Genomic DNA, 19,113 nt, shown 5'->3' with positions numbered 1-19,113 from the left:
CAAAAATTACACTTGCAATTATGAAAATCTGGCTTAAAATAGTTCATTTTGGCTGGAGAGCAGCCAAGGTGGGTAGATTTGACATGAGGATGGAAATGTTGAGATACATCATGCTAGTAGATTGTTGTGTGTGCAGACAACTATTGTGACTAGTCAGTGGGAGGCACGAATGGAAAAGGTGGTCACTGGTCCCCAGCTCTGTATTCGGTATCACCATCAGTTTAAAACAAAATCCTCAAGTGTTGGGCATTATAGGATAAAATGAATTTAGTTTTTCAGAATTTAATTCATGAACTAAAACAACTCAAGAAATTCAAAGCTTCGTCTAAGAAAAAATTCAGTTTTTGTCCTTTTCTGTAGCAATTGCTTTCTTCCTTACTCTTTCAATTAAAAAGTCTTTGCTGGATTTTGTGGCTGGGATTTTTAGGTCTGTAATCCTTTTACTGTAGTCTAGGATTCTCTGACAAACTTGTTACCTTTCTGATGCCCCCTTCTCTTAGCAAGCTCATAGCACAGTTATCAGCAAATGTTCATCGTTAAGCCCCGTTGGCCCCCTCTTCAGTTAATAATAATAACACCATGCTGTTATTTCCAATTTCTGCTAGCGCTGGTTTTTTTCTTGTAAATGTTTATGAGATTACAAAAATGGAGTGGGGTACGACAGGCACCAGGGATTTTCCCTTTTTTTTAAATCTGAAGGACCCTTCATGCCTGGGTGTTACAGGTCCATCGTTAGCAGGTGGCCGCACTGTACACACATTGCTACAAATTTGATCTTTATTAGATGGGAATCAAGGACATTAGTGTTAGACTGGGGGAGCTGCTAACACCATAGAGGCAGTCCTTCAAATGATTGGCTGAATGGGGTACTTTTAATGATGTTTGATCCACCTTTGTAACACTTTGTGATTTTAAATTGAATGATATAATGTTCCTTCTTTCACTGCTTTGCTTTTATTGTGACAATATGGATGCAGTGAATGTCTGTCACCATTGGGAGAAAAGACGAATGGACTGTTGTTCTAGCTGAGTTCAACCCAATATTTTTGAGTTTCTTGCCGTAACTTAGCCACGCAAGATTGTGTGAACCTGCAGGTGAATTTAAGTGAGGGAATTAATAGGAATTTCTGAGGGACAAATGTAGCAAGATGGGAAGGGTGATGCTAGAAGTCATGTATGTACTTAGGTGAACAAGGAGCTTCCCTTTCACATGCATTTTTCCTCAGCCTCCATAGTTCAGTGAAACCCTCTAGTTTTGAGTCCTGTGTTGAACATTTAACTTATCTAGGAATGTTCTCTAGTTATCGTTGTTATAGTGTTAAAACACCTTTAGTAATTGCTTCACCAGAAATGTGTACAGGTCTTGAAATTCCCCAGGTGTCTGTCAGATAAGGAGCAAAGAGAAAAAGAAAAGATGCTTTCAAAACAATGTGCAGTTATTCCCCCTTCAGGGAAATAATTAGTACTCCATGATTTTGTCAGCTGAGTTTGGCATTTTGACCGTTCTCATCTATTAGAAGGGAAAAGTTGCAAACTCAGCAGTAGTGCTAATTACCTGTGCAATCACATCATGGACTTGACCAATCACAGCTTTTTCACAAGACCAAACTTACAGCAAAACAAAAATTTTGTTTCTTTATGGATGTACAAAGAATATATCAGACTTTTGTAAGAACCTGAGAAACAGATGACCCTAGACATCAAAACTAGAGTTGTCAAGCTCTAGAGGACTGGCTTCCCGTCTGCTCATAGAGCAATATTCACCAATATTCTAGTCAAGCATTTTATCCAAGCTGCAAGACTATAACAGTATTTTGTCTTCATATTGTGGCTAAGTTTTAATAAGTTGGTTATTTTAACTTAATTAGCTGAGCTATTTGAGCAAGGGTAACTTTTCCACTTTTTCTTTCTTTTGTTTCACATTGGCTCTCAGTTTTTACTACAGCAGCACTTATTATGAAAATGCACATTATTGTTTAAGCCTTAAGTAATATGCAAAACAATTTTAGCAAAATTTAAACACATTTAAAGAAACACAACATGATCTAAGGATTTGAGTTCTGTGATTTTAGTTGTGAATTTATAGATATTGGACCCAGTCCTACAAACCTGGTGTTCACAAGAGCGAATTCAAGATGTGCACACAATGCAGCATCAGGCCCCCTGTGTTGGTTGTGTCTGTTTTACTACATGATTGATGACTGGTACTTTTAAGTCTGGATTTGAGAAAGATACTGAAATCCATGCCCTCTTCCTGGAGGTCTTATATTTGCTTTTATAGACCAGTGTAAACAAATGAAGTGTGACAGAGAAGTATGCAGTCTAACCTGAAGCAACTCTAGCAACAGCCTTCGATCTGGTATCCCACGCTCACCTCTTGGCTAAACTGGCTAACTACAGCCTTGACGTCACCACGATCCACTGACTGGGGAACTGGCTCCGTGGTAGGACCCAGAGGGTGGTGGTCGACGGGAGCCAATCGTCTTGGTGCGCTGTGACCAGTGGGGTCCCACAAGGCTCTATGCTAGGGCCTATACTGTTTAACATCTTCATCAATGATGTGGACATTGGTGTCAGAAGTGGACTCACCAAGTTCGCCGATGACACCAAACTCTGGGGTAAAGCATCCACACCTGAGGATAGGAGGGTGATCCAGGCGGATCTGGACAGACTCATGAAATGGGTGGACGAGAACCTGATGGTGTTGTTCAACACCTTGGGAGGAAAAACCTGCACCATGCTTATAGGCTCGACAGTGCTACGCTGGTTAGCACTACAGATGAAAGGGACTTGGGGGTCATGGTTGACCACAAGATGAACGTGAGCCTTCAGTGTGATGCTGCGGCTAGTAAAGCGAGCAAAACGCTGGCTTGCATCCATAGATGCTTCTCAAGCAGATCCCGGGACGTCATTCTTCTGCTGTACTCGGCTTTGGACAGGCCGCGGCTGGAGTACTGCGTCCAGTTTTGGGCTCCACAACTCAAAAAGGATGTGGAGAAGCTTGAGAGGGTGCAGAGAAGAGGCATGTGCGTGATCAGAGGTCAGGAAAACAGACCTTATGATGAGCGGCTGAGAGCAATGGGGCTCTTCGGCCTGGAAAAGCACCGGCTCAGGGGTGATCTGGTGGCCAACTCTAAGTTTATCAGGGGTGCTCATCAGGATCTGGGGGAACATTTGTTCACCAGAGCCCCCCATGGGATGACAAGATCGAACATTCACAAACTCCGCTGTGACCGATTCAGGCTGGACATAAGAAAGAAGTTCTTCACTGTCCGAGCCCCCAAGGTTTGGAATAGACTGCCGCCGGAGGCGATTCAAGCACCCACTTTGAATGCCTTCAAGACACATTTGGATGCTTATCTTGCTGGGATCCTATGATCCCTGCTGACTTCCTGCCCCTGGGGCAGGGGGCCAGACTCGATGATCATCCAGGTCCCTTCCAGCCCAAATGTCTATGAAATCTATGAAACGGTGCATCAACAGCATCCTTTGGGAGAATATAAGAAAACCTAACACAATACACTATTAAGAGAGGTTTACTGATACAGAATGCAGCAAGAATGGAAATGAATTCACAGAACTGGAATTATAGGAAGAAATCCTCTCACCAATTTAAGGGTATCTATATACGAAGGATTTTAAAGCAAGAGGCTAAGTCTAGAATACCTATAAGTAGAGAGATAAAGTTAGCCATAAGTACTTTGCATGTACTGATACAATACTAGACTCCTTTTCAGGAACGTAGAATGTGTAATATTGGGATTCGAGACTTCAGAACTGCTAATATTTTTCATTGCTTTTCAGTAATGAAGTTATTCCAGTTTCTTCTTTTGATTTTTCTGGGGGAGAAGGGTTGGGAACAGGCTTTTCAAGCATTCCAGTTTCTTTTTTTAAACAAATAAAAACTTGCAAGTTAAAAATGGATAGATGTAAAATTATTTAATGATCACTTTCTGTTGCAGTGGCATTGCACCATAAATACATTTTCAACTGCAGTGTTCTACATTGGGTTATTGCAACCCAGAGGATGCTTTCAGTTTAATTACAGTAATTGCACTTTTGTTTCCTTTGCCAGCTGGTGATGGAATTCTGTGGTGCTGGCTCCGTCACTGATCTGATCAAGAACACAAAAGGGAACACTTTGAAAGAGGAATGGATTGCGTACATCTGCAGGGAGATTTTACGGGTACGTGTCTGTGTCCAAAGTGAGCTCCTGTCATTCTAAATGTCACCCGCTGGTTTGAATAGTCAATTTTTACACTTAAAAGACAAAACTTGTAAGATGGCTCTTAAGGTGTTATGGCTGCTGTACTGGTATAAACTAGAACTTCGTAGGTGCCTGTGGATGTGAATGATTGTATGATGTATAATACGTAAGTGCTACTTACTGACCCCTAGCTCCATTTAGTCTGACTTTTAAGCCTGTTCTGCCCTTCCACAAAAATATAATTCCCTGTTTAATATTAATAGGCACAAAGATGCATTTAAATTAGAATTACATTTTCAGTTAACAGAAATGAATTGCCTAATAAAGTCTGCAGAAGGGAATCTGTGTTATAAAAAAGCATTTTATTAAGCACCCACTCAAGCAGGGCATCAGTTTTATTTTTCAATTTGCATGGTGTGTCTAGCATAAGTGAGGATCTTGAAGTTTTTATATTGCTAAGATAAGAGTTTGAATGTCATTGGCGTAATGGCATGCCTATGTTCCCTAGTAGTGAGGTATGTCTTCCTGGTATGTAGTTCATCTATATTTAATGCTGCCTTATTCCTGAAGTCAGTCTGTGATTACAAGGGAATAATTTTAGTATTGTTTTCTCTGTTTAAAAATCACAAATTCTTTGATAAAAATTGCAAATTGTCTGATTTTAAAACCCCAGTATCCACAATTAACACCACTCTATATGTATTTTAGGCTGTGCAAAGCTTCGGTCATTGATTCAATTCAGTGGAGATTCAGCTCAAATCTCCGAATCTGAATTGAATCAGGAGACCCTTTAATTTCTCCAAATTGAATTGGAAACGTCCAAATCAGTTTGGAGAGATATGATGATTCGGCCATAGACGCAGCTTTAAATGTTTTTTCTACATACATCAAGGTACCAGGTGGCTCGTGAACACTGAGATGGTGGGGAGGATGGAGCATCCCATGGGAGGGATCCCCCAGTGCTCTCAGCAGCGGACCGAGAAGTGGACCAGAAGCGCTTCTGGGTCCTCCACCGAACACATGTGGGGGGCACTCGTGTGGGACGCTTCATCCACCACACCATCTCAGCATTCACGAGCCGCACCTGGTGCCTCGAGGTATGTAGAAAAAACTTTTAAAGCTGTGTCTATGACCAGATTGCTGATTCTCCAAATCAGCATCAAATCTTCAGGTTCTGATTCGGCCAAATCAAATTGGGACAGTGATCCAAATCAGTTAATCGAATTGGGTCAAATCTGAATCAAATACGGCCCACTTGGCACACCCCTTATGTATATGTATCAATTGCACACAATATTTTATTGATATATTTACAATTTTAAAGCAATTGAGAAGCCAACCAGTGCCTCAGTCACTATAATAAAATAAATCCTAAGTACCTATACATTTGGTATTTGATTTTGGGGTTTTTATCGTGGAAAATCAGAGCTTCCCCTACCTCCTTTGCTCATTAGGACACAGATCCAGGCCCCTCATGCCCTTGCTTATTTACAATAAACACCACCATCTCCACCAACACTATCAATTTGATATGCAAAACAACAGGCACTAGCTTATCAGGTGTTGTACTGACATTTCTTTCATTCTTGGGAAACCACAGCTACACAGGCTTAGTTTAACTGAACTGGTAAGCCTGTTTCTTCAAACAGGCCTCCCTGTGAGTCGGAACCTAGCCACCCTTAGATGGGGAGGCTCAGCTTCTAGCTGGGTATTGCATAAGCTCCTCTTCCTCTGTAGTCATACCGCAAGGGAGTTGTTTCTTGACCTGCAGGTCAAAAGGCTTATTGAGAAGGGCAGGGGAAAGACCTACTTAGCATTTAATTCTATCGATACCTTCATCTTTCCTCTGTAACGAGCAGGGCCTAAGAAACATTGCATAAGAATTTGAAGGCACCTTGCGATTTTATCACACCTGGGGTTTGATACTGCACAGCTGAAGTTAGTGGAGGCATTGCTGTTGACTTCAGTGTACCAAGGATCAATGGGCAAGGGCCTAAAACTAGCAGTAATGCAGTTAAGAATGGGTATGCAGTAAGGAATCTGTATCTCTATATAAATTGTTCCATGGAGTTGTCCCAAGGTAACAAGCGTAAAATGACTAATAACTGCCAGCAGTGATAGCAGAAATTATTTTCTTTTTAAAATATGAATGTCTAATATGAAACGTAAAACCAACAGAAAATTAGTTTTTAAAGTAATCCATATTTTATTGGAGTGGCAATATAGGTGGATATTACTTTTAATCTCTGAAATAGTAAATGGATGAAATAAAAATGCAGGTTGCAAAAAGAAATTAATGAACAAATGAAAAACTCACAACAGAAAGCTAGTTTACCTCTAGTCTTCAAGATGGGCTTTTAATATGAGCTATAACTCTATTAGGATTATGTACATGTTCTGGTACTTGTATTTGCATGGTTTTCTTTTAAATGAGGCTTTTTATTGCATCAGAATACCATTTATTGGACCAATATAACAAGAGGATTAGTATTTCAGTTCAAAGAGATGTGAAATACAGCGAGAGAGAGAGGGAGCGAGTGCCAAATTTTCAGTTATTTCTACCACACAGATGGCTCCCTAAGGCAAAAAACATGGCCATAGATATCAAGGTGTTGGGGTTAATACAGATTCCTGAGGAAACTGAGTGCTTGACCTACTCCTCTATAGAATTTTTGGCTCGTATTCATGATGTAAAACATCTACTGTGATGCACATAGTAAATAAGCGGGTGTTTCATTTGCATGGGATGTAATTCCAGAGCAGAATGTGGGATGTTATTTTGTGGAAGTATAATAAAAAATGGGTTTTGAAAGTATTAATTCCAACTGTGAATCTCCCACTTTGCTAGCTAATTAGATGGGGAGGAATGTTACAAATTAATTCACTTTGAACTTGAGCTTTTCTGACCTTTAACTGAATTTTCTAGGGTTTGAGTCATCTACACCAGCACAAAGTAATTCATCGAGACATTAAGGGTCAGAATGTATTGCTGACAGAAAATGCAGAAGTTAAACTAGGTAAGAATGGATAAGATGATTTGGAGAATGTAAGGAAGTCTGGAATTATCCTGGCTGGAATATTGGAACAAAATTAGTGAGGACGTGGTAGCTGATGTGTCACTTTTCAGAATGGGGATAGATCTGGGCATCTGCTATATTTACTGTGTTGTGCTGGATTCATTAAAATGATCTCGAGTCTTAACTAGATACTATGAACTACATTGTCAACAGGTGATGGCTGAGAGCTAAGTCCAAAAAAATCACATGCACCTACTTTGCTGGGTTCCATTCTTAAATTTGGACATATAATCTGGGTAGCTGTGTGGCCATACATGGATTTACATATTTATGTTCATTTCTGCATATCTAAGCTCTTTAAATAGAAAATCTTCAAGTACATGGTTTTTACTCTGGACATATCATAGTGTTTCGCATACCAGCTCAGTCAAGGCATACACTCAAGAGGAGGGCAAAGAAAGCACTTCAAGGACGTCTTCAAGGCCACGTTGAAAAAATGCAACATTGACATCAACTCATGGGAGGCTATTGCCCAAGACTGTCCCAAATGGAGGAAGAGCCTGCTGCAAGGACCTCAGTACTTTGAAGCCTTATGACAACAGCAGGAGGCAGAAAAGTGGGACAGCAGAAATAGCATGTTGTGGGCTGAATCAAGAACCCAGAACCATCCACCCTGCATGGAAAAATGTGCCTGAGCTGCAACAGTCTCTCGATCCCAGATAGGCCTCATCACCCATCTTTGGGTCCACAGATAAGATGGTCATGGAAGACAGTCATCTTCAACTGCAAGGGATTGACGTTTACGATGATCATATGTCTTTTTCAGATTTAAGTTGAGGAAGATTTCATCACAATCCCATTGAACAATCATTCAATCAAACAATCTCTAATCATTTTAATGTGTTTTCTCTTTGTTGGTGCCATGATCAACATATTGAAAAAAATTCAATTGGAAGACTGGTTCTGCATTCCTTTTCCAGTGTTACAGTCACCCATCACAATAGTGCTGTTGTACATGTCCCCTCCCCACATCACTGTAGTGAAGAAGACAACAGAGAAGACAGTTTGCTATTAAGCACAGATGACACAAGGCTCAGTTGTTCAGCACCAGTATGTTAAAGCTTCCTTCTGGCAACTGTAATTTTTGCCACTGACATAAAGTGCCTTAAAGAGCTTACACAAGTGGAGAATCTGATTTAATGGAGTTTTCTTTTACTACTAAGTCCCTTACTTTATCCCAGAAAGGAAATTCCATATTAGGTGATGGTAGAGCTGGCTTATCCAGGTGTAACCACTCTCACGACAGGGTGCAGGCATGTGGCTGTGGTGACTCAATTTCCCCAGCAGCACAGCAGTTCAACAGTAGAGTACAAACAAGTCAGATCTATTTATACCCATGGGCATAAGAACCGCAGTCTATAATATAACCACGAAACCTGGTAACAGTTCAACTCAGCTGCCTGGGTCTAGTTTTCCTGGGCTTGGAGTGGCCTGGCTCCTCTCTGCTTAACCCTTCACAACCCAGGGCCAAGGGTTTCACAGGTTTATGCTGGTGGAGGTTTCCACTCAAGGAAATTCTCTAGTGCAAATTTCCAGCCATTTGTAAGTTGTGCAGTACAGAGTGGACCAGAGAATCTGACCCATAGAGTTTTCTCATTGATTAAATTACAGTTGCTGTGGTCCTTTGTCTTCAGCTTTTAATTTTCTTGGTTGAATATATCTTGTTACTTCCAACAATAGTATTAGTAAAAGGAGAATTTCCTTAATTCATGTGGAATAGTACAGAAAAAAGCTGTGGTTTTTTTTGTTTCTAACCCTCTTTTCCAGTAGTGCTGGGGGTCGTGGTCTGTCCTCACAACACCCTGGCAACGAGGAGCAGATGATTGTTCCCAACAATACCGAGAGATCAGAGAGTCAAATTCATCCTCAGTAGAGCTCTACTGAAATCAGTGCAGTTCAAATAAGAAAGACTTCGGTCCAGTGTCTCTTTACTGAATGTGCACAATGAATAGACAGTCTGCATGATTGCAACCTGAGTTTGGATTTTTTTCCTTCTTCATACACTGCAGCTCAAAAGTATCTTTTAGTTTTGGTTCCCTGCCTAAGATGACATGTTGTTTTTTCTTTTTTGATGCACAGTGGATTTTGGTGTCAGTGCTCAGCTTGACAGGACGGTGGGAAGAAGAAACACCTTCATCGGAACTCCTTATTGGATGGCCCCTGAGGTCATTGCTTGTGATGAAAATCCAGATGCCACTTATGACTTCAAGGTAACCTAAAGAAGCACCATCATATTTATTTGCTTGCTACAAAGTAATATTTATGAGGTCTAAAAGCGTTTACTAAGATGTCTGAATTAGTCAAGGTATTAAAACAAGCAAAGAGATTTAGGAAGAAAATATCTCAGATTAGGGGCCTTATTTTTCTTTTAAATTGATGCTGTTAGCATTTGAATTTAGGATCATGATGAAGCTTGAGCTGATCGCAAATGTCAGCTGGGTTACATCCCAGCACCAACAACATGAATGGTCTGGAATTGGATTAAGTATTTTGGCAGTTTCTCAAAGCTTTGAAGTGCAGAGGAAAGTGCAGAATCCTCTGCCTTTCACCCAACAGATTCTGAGATGTCAGGTCTAAGGTGTTCTCTGTTGTGTTGTCCAAACACTTAAGTCTTTTCCCATGCTTGAAGAGGTATGGAGGAGGTCCCCTATGTACTGTTTTATACTTATTTTCTGTGCTGTGTGCTTTCCTGTGTTTCTTTCTGGAGGGTACTGTCACGACAAGAGGAAATCATAGAAATCATAGAGAAGTAGAACTGGAAGGGACCTTCATAGATCATCTAGTGCAATCCCTTGCCTATGGTGAAATGGAAGTTTTAACTCCAAATAGCCATGTTGATGCTGCTTTCCTGATGCTCTTGGGAATAGTCCTGTGTGGCATGCACCCAACCCAGGAATAAAGCAGTGAAGCAGTTCTGGGGCTGTCCCGCTGTCACTAGCGCTCTATGTTTCCAACATGCTCAAAAACACCAGCAAGAAGAGTCCCCAGAGCAGCTTCACTGCCACATTTTTGGGTATGATGTGCAGCATGGGAGCAGCTGAGCGGGGTGTGCTTCTCAGTGGTGCTCCCAAGGGCAGTCATTTACCCAGTCCCCTCTACTCTTGGACAGTCATTAACCCAATAAATCTCCCAAATTTCCACTTTAAAAACCTCACGTAAAACTACAAAGCACAATACCCAAACCAGTGAGAACACCGTGTAAGATGCCATTAGTAAAACCAGAGAAGACAAGGACACTGCCAATGTCTTGCTTCTCCAATGACAGGGAAGTATCTGGTTAATATATGCTCAGAAGAGTGTGAGAGTACCTGATGGTATTTCCAAGGGTATGCTATGTTATCATTGTCCAAACTCATGCATTAGTCAGAAACAGAAACTTGAAACCATCCAGGTTGCAGTTCAAATAAAAGTCGGTCAGTTCTGGTAGTTAGAGGAAGTCAAGGCTCCAGTACTTTTTTAATGACTATGACTTGCTTTAGCATAAGGCAAGCTGTTCAGAGATGCATGTCCAGAACTTTCCACTAATTCTGATTGCTTCACTTCATGGCGTTTAGCTCAAAGTGTTTAGGATCTGATTTTTAGCAGAGCTGAACACCCTTTTCTTCTAATATATGCTTTATCAACATTGCAGAAACCCCCTAAGATGTCTTGAACTAGCATTCAAAATTCATAGATACTTAAAAATAAACCTAAAGCTTGTTGTGCCTCAGTTAGCTGATGCCACATCCCAGGAGGTCACTGTCTGAATTAATGTTTGTAAACTACTTTGAGACTCTTTGATACAAGGCCACACAGAAGAACAGACATTTATTAGACACACAGCATGTGCAAACATTTCACCAGTCTGACACAACATTACAGCATTGATCCATGTTTACTTTAGCCTCTGGAAAAAATAAAAAGTAGAACAAAAAAGTCTTGAAAATATCATACGTTGAAGTCTGGCAGCCAGCACCTCAACCGATGGTTTTCTTGAGAGCAGCTGCCTAGCTTCAGAATTCCTCCTTTAGCCCAGAGGTGGCTTACCTGTGATGTGTGCCGGAAGTGGCATGGTCAACCTCTGTGTACAACTCATGACAGATCAGGAAGGGAGCAGGGAGAAACGCTGGGATCAGTGTGTCCCTTGGGGAGAGTGCAGGGATTAGGTTGCAACATACCTGCCAAAACAGGTTGGCCCCCAGTGCTTTAGCCTATATAAATTGTTACCAATAAATCCACTTGCAAATAGTTTGACCTGCAATTATTCAGTCCTCTTTGGTTAACCACTACAGCGTGCCTTTGGTTAAGGCTACCAGGCACTCTCTCATATAGAGTTTAAGGAACATTCTTGACTTTTTGAGGAGTAACCCACAGTATCTGCTTGTGGCATATTCTTGTGTAAGCATTTTAGCTCAGATTACAAAGCTTTCTGGGTGTTTTCAGTGGTTCTTTATGGAGGACGTGCTGTGCGCCTACTGGCTGAGAAAAAAGGAGCAGCATAGAACTTAACTCCTTGCATATCTTTACATTAAAAAAAAGGCTTTTCAGGGAATGGCTGCTTAAGTGGTGTGGGTTTGGTTTCACCAAAATGGGCACAGGGAGCTTTAAGTTACAGTTCCTTGTATCCCTGAGGGAGAATATTCCCTCCAGCAAAAGATGCATAGTGTTTCTATCACCTTCCCTTGGAGATTTCCAGTGTGGGCGAGCAGTTTTACTCTTTAGCTACCAGCATATAAAAACCCATTTCTCTCTTCCCCATCCCCAAAAAGAGCGTACTGTTGATGCACTGAAGTTAGCAGTTCTCCACGCTTCACTGGCCCTTTTCAGCCGGCACGGGTCCACTTCCCAAAAAAACCCCCAAAATCATATCTGCTTCTTGCCATTGCAGTCTCTTATCTGGCTCAGAACAGGTTTCCAACAGCTGAGACTAGCCCAGGATTGTAAGACTAAGTGGTTCAATTGTCTGCCTGACTTTTCGCCTTGAAATGCTTTCCACTTTCTGGCTTGCCAGCACTAGCAAGATACCCTGTCGAATTTTGTATTCCTCCTACAGTCCGGAGAGGTTTAATTCCCATAAAGCTGTCAGTCACTGGAATGAGACTGTGGAATTCCAGGATGTGTTGTTGTTGTGTAAGAACCATGGGTTTATATCCTCGTAGCCAGCTTTCTATCCTCAGAAATCCCTGAAGTTCTTTTCTCCTTCCAAAATAACTAGGGCACTTAATATTCAGTAGAGTGATGAGCAGTGGCAGGGATCAGAGTTCTTCCATTGTCCTCAAGGATCAAACCTTCTTAGCAGACTAGATGTTTTGTCTCTGAAGTTGGCATTAACCGGAGTTTTTTTGACTCTGGATGTAAAACAAAAGACTGATTGCCACTGACACTGAACTGCAAGGTGTTTTCAGAGCCCACTGAAATGTGGGGGCCACTGGACTCTACTATAGATGCAGGTTCACAGTATTACAGCTAGTCTCCATCCATCAGACAAAAAAAAGCCTCTGATCATTCGGTTTTCTTAGTTGAAGTGAGCTGGCTCTAGTAGACAGAATGATACAGTAAATAAATCACACCACAAAGGACAAATTTAAAACCCACATTGTTGAGGGTGTTTTCTATTTCCTCCTAGCAGTTCCTCCTTTTTTGTTTGTAAAAATCTTGTCAATGTATGCAGTATCAAGGGAAACCGAGGTCGTTTACCCTTCTAAAATGAGATAATGGAAATATATAAGCATGTTTTCTCTTTGCCAGGTGGACTTTCCTAACTTAAGTACAATTTGAAAATCATTATAAATTGTGCATTTTCTGGTGAGTTGTTGCCATCCTTGCCAGACGTATGGAGAAGAGGATTTCTTTGTAAACTTCTTAAAGATTGCTTGGGGTTTCTGTCTTTTCTCTAGACTAGGATGTCTCCCACATGCACTCTACTCATCCATTCTCCCTGACTCAATTTCCTCAGCATATTGCAGTGAGCTTCTGAGTCAGGAAAAGGAAGCCTGCTGAAGAAATCTAAGGGCATATGTACATTGCCATGGTACTTTACTAAGGAGAGCTGCAGTGAAGCATGCTATGCCAAAATTGAGGTGATGTAGCTAAACTAGTAGAGAGAGAGAGAGAGAGAGAGCTTATTGGCTTGCATCCAGCACTGCATTAAGCCTGCTATATTACTTCCAATTTGGAAGTAGCACACATTCAACAGATACAGCATGCCTTGTTCAGCTGTAGTATGGTACTGAGGTGGTAGAGATAAGTCTTCACTTCCCCAGCATTTCTTGGGTTCCGTAGAATTGGATGTCTCCTTTTAAGTTACTTGCCCAGCTATCTGATCACTCCCTGATATGAAACTAATAACTCCAAAAACCTGCCTTGGTCAGTGGAAAGCCTTCCCCTGCCCACTCTGTGGCCCTTGGGTTTTGGAGAGGTAGTTGGCAAGGTAAAAATGGAGGAGAGGACGAACAAGGTGTTTTAGGTATGTGACAGGGGAATGAGTAAAGGAAAATACAAGGGGGAGATGAAGGAAGGGGAAGCAGAAGAGGAAAAGCAAACCAAGGAGGAGGAATTACACCTTTGCTAGTAAGGCCAGGAAAATTCTATCCAAATACAAAGAAGCCAGCATTTGAAGACAGTGTCTCATAAACGGCCACTGAGAACCTTACAGGAACATAGTTTTTAAGAGACTACATTAAAATATATCCCCAAGGTTTCCAGTGAAAATTAATTGGAGCTGCAGTTGAAACCCCATCTCTATGGGGAAAACAGTTTGCGCTGACCCATCAGGTTTCTGCAGGTACCACTGTATTATGTTGTTGACTTCTTATCTTGCAACAGTTTTAATTTTTTGTGGTTGAAGGAAGCCTTTTAATTCACCTATAACACCAAAGTGACCTTGACTTTTTAGTCTGCCTCAGGACAACCGACAAAGTTGTTAAGTCACGGCCTGCTCAAAAAAGACCCAGTAGATATGGGCCACCTGAGGAGTTGTCACAGGAGTGTGTGGGGAGGTGACTTTCATAATGACATTTGTGATCACTGGTTTCATATCAATGAGAAGAAGAAATTAACTTAATGGAGTACAGAGTAGAAGTTATGGACCAAAAGGGGCCAGGCACTGAGGGGTTGCCAATGGACTCTTCTCACTGGAGTACCTGAAAGTGCGCTCCACAGCAGTGCAGAGGAATCGATGGGAAAGCTCTTTGGCTTTGCTGTAGCTGAATCTCTTCCTGGTGCCAGCTGGCTACCGACCAACCTGGGAGATGCCTCTGAAGCTGTACTTCAGATGAAGGCACTGAAATTAGTCTGTGTTCTGTTTTTAATACAAATGGTGCTAGGTTATTAATCATAACAGCTCTACCTACGCAGTGTCTGGAATAATGCATTACCCAACTTTTGCCAAAAATAAGTTGTACTATGGCCATTAAGGAAACTTGCCACTTTCCTTCTCTATCCATCTTTCTCTGCTGCACATGCACTCCCCTTTTCTCTTTCCCATCTTGTAATGGGTTAAGCGTTTTCTCCTGTATATAAGGACTTAAAGTTGCTTGGAGATCTCATGATGGATCTAAAAGCTGAAGCAGAATGTTAGTGACTTCTGTACTCTCTAAGCCCAGGCCTTTGGCTCATAGCTGACAAATTATTTCTGGTGACAAGCAAGAAATATGAATGTTGCTACTTGAAAATAGGAGTATCCCAAGAGAAGTGATACAAATATGATATCAAATGAACTTTCAAAAAAAACTCCTCCCCCATTGCTCTAGATGTTTGTGGAATAAAAGGGAAATTGCCATGCTGAGAAACATATGAGCTGTGAAAGGTTTAGAAATAAAGTACATGGAGGTGTTTCTTTCTCAAAGATATGTAGGTCTTTTATCTCCTGTTAAATCAACCAGGTATACTTCAAAAGATAAAACAGGGAGGCCTCATATTTTGACGCTGTCCTAAGAAGCCTGTTTCCCATGGGCACTATATTGAATCCTTTTATGTATAATCACATTTTAATTAGGAAGTCTGCACCTATCAATTGAGTATACAGATTTTGCTGAGGGCCGAAGTAATATGCTTAGGGTATGTATAATACCATCAGGGGCCAAAGTATCCATTGAACCTGAAGCCTGTAATACTGAAGTCCTGCCAGGAAGAATTGCAGGAGAGCCATGATGTTACAACTTGTCGTGATGCCCAATCATTTGATGCAGTGCAGTGTTAGGTTAGTTGTCATTTAGAGGGCAGCCTTGTGCTGCCCTCAAGATTGGAGTGCAGCCTTTGGCCACTGGTGCATCTCTTCAAGCCCAGCATGTTTCAGCTGTAACACAAAGGCATCTCTGGGAACTCTCCAGATTTCTACCTAACCATCTTCATTGGGTCTCAGTCCAATCCCTGTTGAAATCACTGATATTGGTATTTCATCTTAGTGTCCATACCACACACCCATTGCATACAGCTCCTCAGTCTTTGCAGCCGAAGCAGAGAAATAAAGGATTAGATGGACCTAAATGAGTTCCCCCCTCCCTCTCCCCCAGCAGAGACCTCTCATAGTAAGGGATGAGATGTGTGTGAGTGAAAGAGACTGGGATTGAGCAGTACAGAGCTACTTTTGGAGTAGGAATTGGAACAAGCAAGAACCAAGATTAGACTTGGAAGCAAAGTGAAGTCTTAGCTTTAGCAAGGTGGTAAGAGTGACAGCATCCTGCTCAGTGCTTTTGTGGCTGACTCTTGAGAAAGGGGCAGGGTTTCTTATGGGGCATGGCCAAACCTGGTTACTTCTTCCCAAGAGTGTGGTTAGTCGGATATACTGGTTTCTTTGTACGTGCTCATTACAAGATTTGGACTTTCCCATCCCCTGAAATCCTTACCTGTGGGTGGGGCAGACCAGGGATCAGCCTGTGCCCAAAGGGGCATGTGGCATACACAACTCACCTCCCTCGTGTGGTCATTGATCCAGATCAGTCCACCTCCTTGCGGACTGCATTACTGTTTCTGCAGCTCTTCCATAGGGGTGGAAAAGATGGTGATGCTCATAGAGAACATCTCTGCAGATGGTCCCTAAATCTAAGATATCCCCTGATATTTCAGGTCAGATTCAGTGCTGCTTCTGTAGAGGGAAGTTGGGGAAAGCCCAAGAGAAGCAAATGAGATTTTCCTTTCCTGGGCCTTTTCTAGGAAAGGGTAGGAAAAGCAGCTGAAGCTTTTTGAAGGATGCTTGGTCTGCACTTCCAGTTTTCACTGGTCTAAGTAGTCAGTGAAGAATGAGGGGTTTTCCTGACTCTGTTGTATCAGTAACTCCCTAATGAAGTTGCAATTATACCAACCTACAGATCTTGTACCTTAGAACACTTATTGGTTGCCAAACCAGTACTGGCATAAGCACTTCTGACAAGCTGCAGCTACAGCCAGGAAGATGTGCAACATTTAACTGTGTTGATGCAGATGAAGCAGAAATATAGTTTACTGCAGACAAGTTTGGGGAGATCCAAGTGCCCATATCTGGTCCTACTGCTGACCTCAGGTGACCCCTCTCCCTCAGTCTCCCCATCTGTGAAACAGGAACAGTCATGCTGTGATTTCTCACCTACAACACGCCCTTCCAATCCCCCCCGCAAAATATAGTTGCTAGAACTTGGAGGTGTGCACTATAATCAAGGAAATATGGTAACAACAACAATGTTGGTACTTAAGTCTCTGTCAGGAGAAAGCAAAAGTAAAGCTGCACCTGTTGCAGGCAAGGCTCCCTAGCTGCTAGCTGTGATGCTTCCCCTTCCCCTCCCCCTCTCCTGCCCCCCAGTCCAGAGGTGCTCAAAGGAAGATCTTTTTTTCTTCATTTCGGCTTTCAAAACAAGGTGTGTATTTTATTTGGGAGTGTGTTGTATGTGAGAAAATATGGTATGATGCTGGCTCATCAGAGCTGTGAGGATAAACAAAAAGAATAAATATGTATGAGGATTTCAGTTATGACTATGAGCATGCCATGAATCCGTATGATCTGGCCTGCGGGTCAGTATGATGTTTTGCAGGTTTTGAGTCCATCCTAAGGAAATTCCATACTAAAAGCCATGAAAGTTTTTTCCTGAGTTACAGCTTCTGGTTTTGTCAATAGAAAAGCTTTAATCAATGGGGTTTCCAACTCGGCCTCTTTCACAAACATAAAACATTCCAATATAAATGTTTGAGAAGTCTTAAAATAATAAAAGGGGTCCAAACAACACTGCAGAGGTTGGTGTGAATTGAACAATATAGGGAGAAAGAATAACTCTCTGTCTCTCGTTTGTTCGTTCATTCGTTCGTTCTCTCTCTCTCTCTTTCTCTCTCAGAGAGGGAAAATTCTGTAGAGATTTGTGGGAGCACATTTGTATCTCATTGACTTTCTATTTGATGTCAATGCCTCTGTCTGGAGAGTCCAGCTGTGTTTTGTATCTGCATGGCCCATTAGTGCCTTGGTCCAGTAAGGTTGCATGTAGAGGTTCACATGAGTTCGAAGCTGCCACAAGCTGGCAGCAAGGCAAACAAGTCAGAACAGAATTGCCCAGCAAGACTGCTGAACTACTGTGTGTCTGTGGGTTTGAATTTTACACGTGAAAGATTTATTCATTTATTATTGAAAGAGGATCACATTGGATCATGTGGCTTTGGTTTTGCTGATCTCATCGCCAACAATTTGTTTTTTCAGTCATTCAGAAAAAATAACTCCAGTGGGAGGGGAAACCCTTATTCCAAAGCACAAAAAATGAAAGCTTCTGATCTGGGAGTTCAAGGACATAAGATTTGAAGCATGATATGGATTTTTTGTGTTGGAAGCCTTTCCCATGGAGTGCCATGTCGTACCTCTTAGCTGACTCTACATTGTTATACAGTTCTGATTTGCTAGATATTTCCCTATATTGTGTGTTCTCTGTTTCAGAGTGACTTATGGTCTTTGGGGATAACAGCCATAGAGATGGCAGAAGGCGCTCCTCGTAAGTAGATGCTCTGCCTTGCTTTCGCTGTTGTTGTATTGGCTTCTACTGCTGTTTGCTTGTACCCATGAACTACATGCCAGAAATCCCTACCCCAGATCTCGAGAGGATGTACTAGGGAGCCCAGGGTAATAATAGGGAAAAAATTCTAGATGCCACAATAAGCCATTGTGGTTCAGTGAATAATGGACTGGATTGCATTGGGTCTCTGTTTCTCCAAACAAAATACGTATGAATGGTCTGTGGAAAGTATGGATTACTAATAACACTATTATTTTAAAGGACTTCCTTGTGATGTACATAACCAGGCACTGGATTTAGCTGATGCATTTAAGTGGCTCATAAGCTTGGTAAGAATCCTGTGCACCTTATGCTAGGACCTGCAGAGAGTCCAGTGACACCAGTATCACTTCACTGTACAACACATTCTTAAGCTGTCCCTTATTTCTGTGCCCATCAGAGCCTTAACAGAAAGCTGTAAAGTTACAAGCTTCGGGGCTAGCCCTTAACTCCAAACCAAAATGCCAGATGCTCCCTCCATCTTTAGGGAGTTTAGCTCCTACCCACATTAGCAGCTCCAGCCGGCTATAGCGCTGTATCACTATTTGGTTTATAGTATATGGGTTGTTCAGAGTCCTCAGTATCATGAGACCTGGAGCCTTTTTAATTCCAGTGAAATCCCATAGATATCAGTGCTCTCAGTTCAGTCCCACCTGATGTTTATATATGTTCTATCTTTGAAATGCTCATTCCTTGTTGTTCTCCCTGATGTATCTAATGTTCTTGTACTTTCAGCTCTTTGTGACATGCATCCCATGAGAGCTCTGTTCCTCATTCCCCGGAACCCAGCCCCTAGACTGAAATCAAAGAAGTGGTGAGTCTTCCAGACTGAAATTCTGATGCTGGA

General features: G+C 41.8%; 1 protein-coding gene across 6 annotated transcripts in view; it reads left to right on the top strand.

Moving 5' to 3' along the window:
• TNIK (TRAF2 and NCK interacting kinase) overlaps positions 1-19,113 on the top strand; it is a 357,471-nt gene that overhangs the window by 231,844 nt on the left and 106,514 nt on the right. For all 6 annotated transcript variants that reach the window (XM_019503300.1, XM_019503299.1, XM_019503298.1 and 3 more), the window contains exons 5-9: positions 4,076-4,186; positions 7,134-7,224; positions 9,364-9,494; positions 18,152-18,206; positions 19,002-19,080. In XM_019503300.1, coding sequence (XP_019358845.1) covers positions 4,076-4,186; positions 7,134-7,224; positions 9,364-9,494; positions 18,152-18,206; positions 19,002-19,080 — 467 coding nt within the window. The remainder of the gene's footprint in view (positions 1-4,075; positions 4,187-7,133; positions 7,225-9,363; positions 9,495-18,151; positions 18,207-19,001; positions 19,081-19,113) is intronic.

This window comes from Gavialis gangeticus, unplaced genomic scaffold (genome assembly GCF_001723915.1).
Source record: "Gavialis gangeticus isolate Ggan-Ray unplaced genomic scaffold, GavGan_comp1, whole genome shotgun sequence".
In the NCBI taxonomy this organism is placed as follows: domain Eukaryota; kingdom Metazoa; phylum Chordata; order Crocodylia; family Gavialidae; genus Gavialis; species Gavialis gangeticus.
This window is presented reverse-complemented; position numbering and strand designations above follow the sequence as displayed.